Source organism: Pristis pectinata, chromosome 29, assembly GCF_009764475.1.
Source record: "Pristis pectinata isolate sPriPec2 chromosome 29, sPriPec2.1.pri, whole genome shotgun sequence".
Lineage (NCBI taxonomy): Eukaryota > Metazoa > Chordata > Chondrichthyes > Rhinopristiformes > Pristidae > Pristis > Pristis pectinata.
Genome location: NC_067433.1, coordinates 16,151,091 through 16,163,131, shown reverse-complemented (window position 1 = coordinate 16,163,131; position 12,041 = coordinate 16,151,091). Strand labels below are relative to the sequence as shown.

At 43.1% G+C, this 12,041-nt stretch overlaps 1 protein-coding gene across 1 annotated transcript in view; it reads right to left on the bottom strand.

Annotated features, from left to right (window-relative positions):
• Positions 1–12,041, bottom strand: part of bin3 (bridging integrator 3) — a 121,297-nt gene that overhangs the window by 29,884 nt on the left and 79,372 nt on the right. The window contains exons 7-8 of the mRNA XM_052041176.1: positions 9,941–10,082; positions 8,557–8,691 (exon numbers count right to left, since the gene is read on the bottom strand). Coding sequence (XP_051897136.1) covers positions 8,557–8,691; positions 9,941–10,082 — 277 coding nt within the window. The remainder of the gene's footprint in view (positions 1–8,556; positions 8,692–9,940; positions 10,083–12,041) is intronic.

Here is a 12,041-nt window from a genome sequence, read left to right as displayed (position 1 = left end):
AGCTCCATCTGTAGCCTACACAGAACTGCAAGGTGTGTTCATGATTCACCGATTACTCCACACACCACCAGTAGAAGGCAGAGGAAAGAATTTATCTAATCATCACTGACTGCAGCTAAATTTCTCTGCCATCCTACCCATAAATCTAATAATTTATCAGTTGCTATGACCTCAGATCTGTGGACCACTTCTGCAAAATTTCCATAATATAAATTTATATCAGCAAAGCAGCTTCATCTGCATATATGCTGGGACATACCCGTAATAAAATGTTTGAGTCCAGCCCCGATGTCCACATCTCATAGGAACGCAAGACATGGAACTGGGAGTGATCCATTTGTCCCTCATTCCTGCTCTGCCATTCTACAAGATCTTGATTGATTGTTTACCCCAACACCACTTTCCTGCATTTATCACATATCCCTTGATTCCCTCAATATCTAAAAAAATTATTGATCTCTGCCTTGAATATATTCAATGACTGAGCTGCGAAAACCTTCGTGTACAGAGAATTCTAATGATTCACTACCCTCTGGGTGAAGAAATTTCTGTTCATCCAAGTATAGAGATGATTTTAAAGAGTAAGGGCTTGTTTCCCCTCTCCTTATAGGACAATCACATCTGTAATGTCCTTGTCTTTTCACCTGGCCTGTCTTTATCCTCCAAAACCTCTCTGCACCCTCCTCACATCATTATTCAGTTTTGAAGCATCAGCAAATTTGGCTATTACACTTGGTCCTCTCATCCAAATCACATAGATTGCAAACAGTTGAGGCTCCAAGCACCAATCCCTATGGCATCTCATTCGTCATGACCTTCTAACCAAAAAACCATTCCTCAACACCTTATCTATTCTGCAAGTTACAGATGAGTGTCTGGATAGGGACTGGATCCAATGTTTGCCTAATAGCAGTGGACCTCTCAACCCAGCCAAGGTCAGCAAACACATCAATGAACAAGTACTGAACCAGAGACTTTCCTGGATTTTCTGCTCATTGAATAACCAGTTGGAGCCATTGGAGGATCTTGAAGGATAGATGAAGAGAAGAAATAATGATAAGCAGCAGTGTAATTTATTGCACAATATTTTATTATTCCAGTGAACTAACAAAACTCTGTTGCTGACCACTCATGTTCGAACATAGAACACTACAGCACAGTACAGGTCCTTAGGCCCATGATGTTGTGCCAACATTTTATCTTAATCTAAGATCTATTTAACCCTTCCCTCCCACATAGCCCTCCATTTCTCTATCATTCATGTGGCTAGCTAAGAGTCTCTTAAATGGCCCTAATGTATCTGCCCCCACAACCTCTGCCAACAGTGCATTCCACGCACCCACCACTCTCTGTGTAAAAAAACTTACCTCTGACATCCTCCTTATACCTTCCTCCAGTCACCTTAGAATTATGTCCCCTTGTGTTAGCCATTATCGCCCTGGGAAAAAGTCTCTGACTGTCAACTCAATCTATGCCTCTTATACACTTCTATCAAGTCACCTCTCATCCTCCTTCCCTCCAAAGAGAAAAGCCAAAGCTCGCTCAACCTATCCTCATAAGACATTCTCTCCAATCCAGGCAACATCCTGGTAAATCTCTGCACCCTCTCTAAAGCTTCCACATTCTTCTGATAATGAGGTGATCAGAACTGAACACAGTACTCCAAGTGTGGTCTAACCAGAGTTTTATAGAGCTGCAACATTATCTCACGGTTCTTGAACTCAATACCCCAATTAATGAAGGCCAACACTCCATACGCCTTCTTAATAATCCTATCAACCTGCATGGTAACCTTGAGGAATCTATGGACATGGACCACAAGATCCCTCTGTTCCTCCACACTGCTAAAAGTCCTGCCATTAACCTTGTATTCTGCCTTCAAATTCAATCTTCCAAAGTGTATCATTTCACACTTCTCCGGCTGAACTCCATTTGCCACTTCTCAGCCCAGCTCTGCATCCTATCAATGTTCTGTGTAACCTACAGCAACCTTCTACACTATCCACAACACCACCAACCTTCATGTCATCCGTAAACTTACTAACCCACCCTTCCACATCCTCATCCAAGTTATTTATGAAAATCACAAAGAGCAGGGGTCCCAGAACAGATCCCTGCGGAACACCACTGGTCACCGATCTCCAGTCAGAATACTCTCCATCTACCACCACCCTCTGTCTTCTATGGGCGAGCCAATTCTGAATCCACACAGCCAAGTATCCCTGGATCCCATGCCTCTTAACTTTCTGAATAAGCCTTCCATGAGGAACCTTATCAAATGCCTTACTAAAATTCATGTACACCACATCCACTGCTCCACCTTCATCAATGTGCTTTGTCACATCCTCAAAGAATTCAATCAGGCTCATGAGGCACAACCTGACCCTCACAAAGCCATGCTGACTGTCCCTAATCAGCCTACACTTCTCCAAACGCCCATAAATCCTGTCTCTAAGAATCTTCTCCAGTAATTTACCCACCACTGAAGTAAGACTCACTGGTCTGTAATTCCCAGGATTATCCCTATTCCCTTTCTTGAACAACGGAACAACATTTGCCACCCTCCAATCATCTAGCACTACACCTGCGGCCAGTGAGGACACAATGATCATCGTCAAAGGCGCAGCAATCTTTTCCCTCGCTTCCCATAATAGCCTTGGATATACTGTATCCCGTCCAGCCCTGGTGACTTATCTATCCTATTGTTTTTCAAAAGTTCCAGCAAAACCTCTTTCTTCACGTCAACATGCGCAAGCATATCAGCCTGTTGTACACCATCCTCACAAACGTCAAGGTCTATCTCTGGTGAATACTAAAGCAAAGTATTCATTAAAGAGCTCCCTACCTCTTCTGACTCCAGACACACGTTTTCTCTTTTATCCCTGATCAGTCCTATCCTCACTCTAGTCATCCTCCTTTTCTTCACATACATGTAGAACGCCTTGGGGGTTTCCTTAATCCTACTCGCCAAGGCTTTCTCATGCCCCCTTTTAGCTCTCCTAAGTCCATTCTTAAGTTCCTTCCTGGCTACCTTGTAACATCCAGAGCCCTGTCTGATCCTTGCTTCCTAAACCTAAGATAAGCTTCTTTCTTCCTCTTGACAAGATATTCTATGTCTCTTGTCAACCATGGTTTCTTCACTCTACCATCCTTACCCTGCCTCAATGGGACAAACCTATCCAGGAACCCCACGCAAGTACTCCCTCAACAACCTCCACATTTCCATTGTGCACTTCCCCAAGAACACCTGTTCCCAATTTATGCTCCCAAGTTCCTGCCTAATGACATCATAATTCCCCCTCCCCTAATTATATACTTTCCCATATCATCCGCTCCTATCCCTCTCCAAGACAACGCTCTACCCAATTTTTTACTTGGTGCCTAAAAAATGCAATGAACCAGTGGCTCCAAAACAGATATGTCCCAGTGAAGCTGTTCCATACATCTCTATGGGGGTATGCAGGAAATATTGTGCAATGGAAGATTTGAGAGGCTATGAGCAATTTAATGGGGAAGAGTGGGGGAGCCTTGTAAAAACATATCAGGTAAAGATGAACAGCAACAGGAAGATATATGGGGAGATAAATGGGGGAGATAGCATGACATTTGGCATTTGTCAAACAGAAAAGACATCTATATAAGCATTAACAAACAAGAGGGTAGCTCAGAAAAGGATAGGACTACTCAAGAACGAAAGAGGAAATTTATGCTTGCAAGTGGGCGAGGTACTAAATAAGTATTTTGCATTGGTATTCACCAAGGGGAAAGGGGAAGTACATGGAGGATAGTGAGAAGAGTGTAGTGTGATATTCTAGGGCATGTTGGTATCAAGGTGTTGGATCAATTTGAAGAACATTAAGGTGGATAAATCCCCAAGACTTGATGGAATCTATCCAGGTTATTGAGAGACGCAAGGGATATTGCTGGAGCCTTGGCAGAGAGCTTTGTATCCTCTCTAGCCACAGCAACGCCCCAGAGGATTGGAGAGTAGCCAAGTAGCCAAAAAAGAGTAGCCAAGGGCCTTAGGGATAATCCAACAAATTGTAGGCCGTCAGGCCCTGGGGACTTATCCACCTTATTCTTCAATAGACTCAACACCTCCTCCTCCTTAATATTAATATCAGTGGTTGGGAAGTTATTGGAAATGATTCTTAAGGACAGGATTTACTCTCATTTGGAAAAGCATGGGCTTATTAAGGTTAGTCTGTATGACTGTGTGGGGCAGGTCATGTCTTACAAACTTGATTGAGTATTTTTGAGGAGATGAAGATGATGAGGTTAGGGTAGTGGATGTTGTCCATGTGGACTTCAGTAAGGCATTTGACATGGTCCTTCATGGCAGGCTGATCCAGAAGATTAAGACACATGGGATCCATGGAAACTTAATAGATTGGCTTCAAAATTGGCTTGGCCATGGAAGTCAGAGGGTACTGCTGGAGGGGTGTTATTCTATCTTGAGATCTATAATCAGTGGTGTTCTGCAGCAATCAGTGCTGTGATATCTGGCGTTTATGATACAGTGTGTGTGTGTGTGTGTGTGTGTGTGTGTGTGTGTGTGTGTGTGTGTGTGTGTGTGTGTGTGTGTGTGTGTGTGTGTGTGTGTGTGTGTGTGTGTGTGTGTGTGTGTGTATTTGGAGACTTGAAGAAGTTTATAAAATTATAAGAGGCATAGATAGGGTAGACAGTCAGAATCTTTTTCCCAGGGTGGAAATGTCAAATGGGTGAGAGGGGGAGAGTTTAAAGGAGCTGTGCGAGGCATCTTGTTTATAAATAGAGAGTGGTAGGTGCCTGGAACATGCTTCCTGCATCCGGCTGGTGGGGGGCGGGGGTGGGTGGGGGGGGAGGTGGTGATGGGGGGTAGTGGGTGGCGGTGGTGGAAGCAGATACAAAAGTGGCATTTAAGAGGCCTCTTGGGGCGAAGGGCCAGTTCCTGTGCTTTACTATTCAATGTTCTATAAAACCAGATGCTGCCAGGGATGTGTGGGCAGCAAGTAAATGTGGAAAAGGCTGTGTATTTTAAAAAAAAGTTTGAGTACCTTTGAAATGGACTATACTTGGAATACTGGCATTAATCACACATAGGGAAAACTTTAAATTCAACAGAGATGAGTGAAATAATTTTTTCTTTTTTGTTTCATTTGCAGCTATTGTTAAAAGGCTGCTGCAGTTGATGGAAAATCCCAACCTCAGTTGAAACCATGAGGAAATTATTACAAATTGCAGCAAAACCACAGAACACAACAGATTGAACCAAAGGGGATGCACTCAATACAGCAGCAGTTCCTAATCTACAAGGCGAGACGCTCTCAAGGAACGAGAAGCACCAGTGAATACTGGGAGAAGGAGAAATCAGGGGCTCTGTGAAGCTTGCAAAATATTGAGTTAATTTAGTTAGAAAGTTTATATAAAAAAAAAGTAAAAGCAGATGAAAATATTCTCATTAGGGCAACTAACATTTCCCAGGAATTCTTAGGAAAGGCTTAACCCCTTAAAATGCCTGTGATGTCATCAGGCGTTTATGGGGAGTAGTATTTTGTCGGGTGTGTCTCAGTATTGGTTTATTATTGTCACATATAGACAAATATAGTGAAAAGCTTTTGTTTGCGCACCATCCAGACAGATCATGCAGAGATAAGTATATTGAGGTAGTAAAAAGAAAAACGGAGAATATAGTGTTGCAGTTACAGAGAAAGTGCAGTGCAGGTATACAAATGAAGTGCAAGGGCCATGATGAGGTAGATTGGGAGATCAACGGTTCATCTTTTAGCATATGAGAGGTCCGTTCAAGAGTCTGACAACAGTGGAATAGAAGCTGTCCTTGAGCCTGGTGGTACGTGCTCTCAAGCTTTTGTTTCTGCATGATGGGAGAAGGGAGAAGAGAGAATGACCGGGGGTGGGAGGGGTCCTTGATTATGGTAGCTGCTTTCCCGAGGCAGCAGGAAGTGCAGACGGTGTCAGTGGAGGGGAGGCTGGTTAGCGTGATGGACTGCCACAAAGGACAGACCGGCTGTAGTGTTTGCTAATAATAACCAGCATTGTACAGGTGCTATGTGGCTTTTTATTAAGATTAGCCATTTTTAAAATAATTACATTTTACAAATATAAAATGCAATTTATCTAAAGCTCAAAGCTTTTGACCGGAGTGATGCTACTGACCGGAAAAAGGGGCTGAGGAAAATTTCAGAATCAGTGATACTTACAATGGGGAACGCCACCTGAGATTAAGAGACTCAGGATTAGCAGCAGGAGAACCACCTTTTTGCTCTGCAGGGGACTGGAAGGCTGTGAATTACTGAATTAACAACTGAAGCTGCATGACCAGAGGAAAATAATGCCATTGATAAGATATGATAAGTTTTCTTTATAAAATAAGATTTCTTAATTGTTCACATGTATATTGAAACACACAGTGAAATGCATCTTTGCATAGACTGTGCTGGGGACAGCCCACGAGTGTCACCACACTTCCGGCGCCAACATAGCATGCCACAACTCCTAACCCGTACGTCTTTGGAATGTGGGAGGAAACCGGAGCACCCGGAAGAAATCGCGGTCACGGGGAGAACATACAAACTCCTTACAGACAGCAGTGGAATTGAACCTGGGTCGCTGGCGCTGTAATAGCATTACGCTAACTGCTACACTAATGTGAAGAAAGTAGGTTAGAGAGAAAGAGGAATGTGACAAGAACATGGGATTGCGACATTGTTCCTGAAGGGGATAGACACCTGACAGGATAAGTGAACCAACATCTGCATCCTCTCCTTGGACAATATCGCAGCACTGACGGACTAGTTATGTCGCACACATGCCCAAAACGGACACCCATTTCTATGCTCTAGCACTGCAAGGGATCACCAAGCAGACAGAAGAAAACATTTGAGGATCTTCTTCAAAAAATCCTTGAAAAAGTGCAATAACTCTACTGACTTACGAGAATCCTTGCAGGAGTGTGTGGGATGGCATTGTCCATACATCGGAAGCGCACAGCAGTGGAGTGTAAAAAGTGGAGGAAGGCACCAACTCCCAAACTAGTTAGCTACTTGCCCTACTGTGCCTTTTTTAAGATAAGATTTCTTTATTAGTCACACGTACATCGAAACACAACATTTTTGGCGTAGAGTGTTCTGGGGGCAACACTTCCGGCACCAACATAGCATGCCCACAACTTCCTAACCCATACATGTTTGGAATGTAGGGAGGAAAACCGAGCACCCAGAGGAAACCCATGCAGTCATGGGGAGAACATACAAATTCCTTACAGACAGCAGCCAGAATTGAACCCAGGTTGCTGACGCTGTTGTGCCTGCCCAGCTGCTTTTATCTAACCAGCTGCAGAGTCTATAAGTTCTACATTAACCTCATTAGCCACCTCCGAACCCACAATACCATATTAGAAGCACATCATCCTTGACCCCACAAGCACTGCCTAAGGAGAAGAAACACCAATAGCAATTGCTTGGGCTGACAGCTCACTACATATGCAATTCTACATTGCAATGGTTTCTTGGGCTATGATCCAGGGGGAGAGAGGTACTATCATACATTATATCTGTGCCTTCAAGAAAGGATGTTCAAAAAAGGAAATCACTGGGTGCACAATCAGCTCATTATGTAAGCAATTACATTGACCAGCATTACTCAGTGTGTCATCTGCTCTGAAAGGGATGATTAAAGGGACTAATGATTCTCATAGTCATGGTGTCCAAACAAACCACTAGTCCTTTCTGTGTTGCAATAGCACATCTGAGGTGTAACCAAATTTGGGACACCTCAAATGATCTCAGAGACCTTGGATAACAACATCAGCAGGATTCAACACTGCTGATCAGTATCATGCAACTATCATGTACTGCCTATATCATATATTAGGGGCTTCTGGGCACTTACATACACAGTGATAAGAATGCTAGTCAGGAATAATAGAGCATCCCACTATAAAGGCTTCCTAAGTGGTTTTGCCTCACAGTTGCTAGTCACTTTTTATTTGACTAACAGCCACTGAAGTAGGGTTTGTTTTAAGCATCCCCATCAAATTTATCGCTAAAAATGCAGGAACAGACTTGAGCATCTAGAAACCATTAATGACTTACCTGGGCCTTCAAAAACAAAATTCAAAACCTGATCTTCAGCAATGTATAGTTTCAATTCCAAATAGTGACCTTAGAAAACTCTGCAGTCATAAACCTGAATTATAATTACAGTCAGAGGATATAAGATTTCCATAACAGGGCTAAAGATTTAAAGCAGCAGGTTCTCCTTCAATGTTATATTCTGATCAACATGAAGAAAAAGCTACAGATTGCAAAAGACTGAAACCACTATACTTGTGAAGTACAGCAAACTGTGAACATAAGCATAACTTCTCAAACCTTCTGAAACGCAAATTCCATAGAACAAGGACCCATCAATGGAACCGACCAGCTACCTATAGAACCCACTCTGCCACTACAGTGTCGGACAGGTAACTGTCAATACTGAACAACTGGTAATTGATCCATTGGAAATAAGACATGAGTGGAAATAAAGAAAAGTTAATCCTGTTTTGTTGCCTACCTGTGCACGAATCAGAGCTTCAAAGCTTGGTTGAAAGTAGTCAATGCGACTGTTGTAAAACTTTGGCATCTCCTCAAGAAGCTGTTTATTCTTGGCTTCAAAATCTTCACGGACTGGCCTTAGCTCCTCTCTTGCCTGGGAAATGAAAACAGCATGAGAATTGTGATGTTTGTGTCCTGCACTTATTTTAAGTCAGCAGTGAGGAATGGGGACAGCAGGAAAGAAAGTTGGGAAGAGCAGTGGGCAAAGAAATAAATTTGCTAGTGCCAAGTTCAGATAGTCCTGATCTAAGTTTATCATGAATTCACTGGTAACATAGTTAAGAGATGTTCATTCCGGCTGTGGAACCAACATAAGAAAGTGCTTTAACTAAAATTGAGGTGCCAATCTAGTGAAGCCACAATACGGAACTACTAGTGTGCTAACAACATACAAAAGATAGAGCTAAGTAATCTTATAACCAGTGGAAAGGTTTTGCAGTCCTGCCACATCTAGTTGTGAATGGCAGTAGACAATTAGACAGCTAACAGGAGGGGCAGGTTCCAAGAACATCCCCATGCTCAATGAGACTGGGGCTTAGCATGTGAGCACAAGAGACAAAGTTGAAGCATTCACAACCAAGTTCATCCAGAAGTGACAGGTGAATGGAGCTAATGGCGGTCTACAGATCTTTTTGATTCCCTTTTTCACACTCTTCCTTCTCTCCTCATATATTTGTTCTTTTTTGGTTCCCATCCTCCATCTCTTTTTTTGCCCTCTTGAGCCACCCCTTTAGTTCCTCTGATGAATTTGCCAGGTTACCCAATGATCAGATAAGCAGATAAAAACTATTCAGTATCAGCTTTGTGCTGAGTTCGTTGACCTCAGTGGGGTAGTTGGTGTCAATATTATGATGGACTCAAGTGTAAAGAAAACAACAGCTCTAATCCAGCAACTCAGGAAATGTAGACAGCTGGATGAATGCTCTTTCACTGCATCATTTGTGGTTGAAGCTGCTTTGCTCAACCTGATCCATCCCATCTTGGAAGGGGAAGCATCTGTGATAGATTGCTGGGGGGGTGGGGGAAGTATGAACAGCTTCTTGGAACAGATGAAGCTGTTCCTACTTTACAATTACCTTGTATCTCAACTTGCATTTGGAAATATGGTTCAAGCTAACTATAATGTATATTTAGTATCCTATCAACCATTATGTAACTTTACAAAGAAAAGCCAATCAAACAACAAACTGCCGCTAGAACTCAGCAGGTCAAGCATGCTTTTGCCTCCACAGATGCTGTTTGACCCACTGAGTTCTTCTAAGTTTGTTTCTAATGCCGGATTCCAGCATCTGCAGTCTCGTGCCTCTCCAAAGAAAAGCAAGGATCATTTTGCTCCCACTTACTTGGTGAAGCTTCACAAGCACAGTACCAGATTTCTCTTTCTCTTCATACTTTTCCACTTTGGATTGCAACCTTTTGTAATCCTGCAAGGTCTGTTCTCGTCTTTTTACTGCCATGTTGAGACTTGGAAAAACATTACTGAACCTTGATAGTAACAAAAAAAGAAACAAAATGAGGAAAAGTTATTAAAAATGCTACAGTTACGTACCCAAGCACAGTTGTAAAGCCCCACAGAAGTTAGAACATAGAACAGTACACCAGAGGAACAGGCCCTTAGGCCCACAATGTCTGTGCCAACCATGATGCCAATTTAAACTGCACACAGGCCTGCATGTGCTCTGTATCCCTCAATTCCCTGCCTGCCTAAATGCCTCTTAAACGTTGGGACATCAAATCCAATTACCAGGCTTAAATTTGAACCATTTGCAATCAACGAGGGATGGTTACCTTGCAAGATATATTTCTGAGGCACAGGATTAATGATTACTTGGAAGACACACTAGTCAGAGGTAATCAGCATGGCCTCGCCAAGGGCAGATCTGGTCTGACTGATCTGATTGAATATTTTGAGGAGGGAACAAAGTGCATTGATGAGGGTAGTGCAATAGATATGGTTTACCAATAGATAAGGCCTTCAGTAAGGCCTTCAACAAGTTCCCACATAAGGGACTGGTCCAAAAGGTTAAGGCCCATGGGATCTAGGGCAAGTTGGATCCAAAACTGGCTTGGCAATAACAGACGGAGAGTGATGTCAGAGGGTTGTTTTTGTAGTTGCATGCCTGTGACTATAGGTGTGCCACAGGGATCAGTACTGGGACTTTTGGTGCTTGTAATAAACATGAATGATTTGGATGTGGATGTTGGAGGCATGATCGACAGGTTCACTGATAACATGAAGATTGGTGGAGTTGCTGACAGTGTGGTGGGTAGTCTTGGGCTCCAGGGCGATATCGAGGTGATGATGAAACGGTCTGAGAAATGGCAGATGGAGGTTAATCCAGATAAATTTGAGGTGACACAAGAGACTGCAGATGCTGGAAATCTGGAGCAACGCACAAAGCACTGGAGGAACTCAGCAGGTCAGGCAGCATCTGTGGAGGGAAATGGACAGTCGACATTTCAGGTCAAGACCCTTCATCAGGAATGCAAGGTGATGCATTTTGAAAGTACTAAAGAGGCCAGGACATATACAATCAATGGTAAGGTCCTAGGGAATTTTGAGGAACAGAGGGACCTTGGTGTGCAAGTCCAAAGATCCTTGAAGGTGGCAGCACAAGTAATTTATGTAGTCAAGGCAGCATGTGGGATGTCAGAGTATCGAATACAGAGCAGGGAGGCTAGACTCCAACTTTATGAAACACTGGTCAGACCTCAGCTCGACTGCATGGAGTTCTGGTCACCACATGAGGAAGGATGTGATGGCGCTGGAGAGGATGCAGAGGGGATTCTCCAGGATGTTGCTTGGGATGGAATGTCTTAGTTATGAGGAGAGACCGGAGAGGCTGGGTCTGTTCTCCCTGGAGAGGAGGAGGAGAAGAGAGGATATAACTGAGGCATATAAAATGTCTAGACGAACACTTGAATCACGTAGGCATTGAGGGCTATGGGTCAAGTGCTGGAAGTGGGATTAATACAGATGGGTTCCCATTGGTTGGTGTGAAAGTGATGGGCCAAATGGCCTATTTCCATGCTGTATGATACTATGACCTTCCACAAGATATTAATCTAAGTTTCAGCTTATTTAGGTGGATGCTGTAGATCCCAAAGCATCATCCAAACTAGTTTAGGTGGTTCTTCTCCATCCTCTGTGCTGACGTACTTACTCAAAAACAGAAAATGCTGGAAACACTTAGCAGGTCAGGTGGCATCTGTGGAAGGGGAAACAGAGTTAACATTTCAAGTTGAAGACCCTTCTTAAGAACCGTGAAACAGTTCTGACAAGGGCCTTTGACCTGAAAAGTTAACACCGTCTCCCTCTGTCCACAGATGTTGCCTGATCTGCTGAGTGATTCCAATGTTTTGTAGTTTTGTTTCAGATTTTAAGCACATGGAGTTTTCTTTACTCTCATTTAATGACGTCCATATTGTCCTATTTGCCTATGA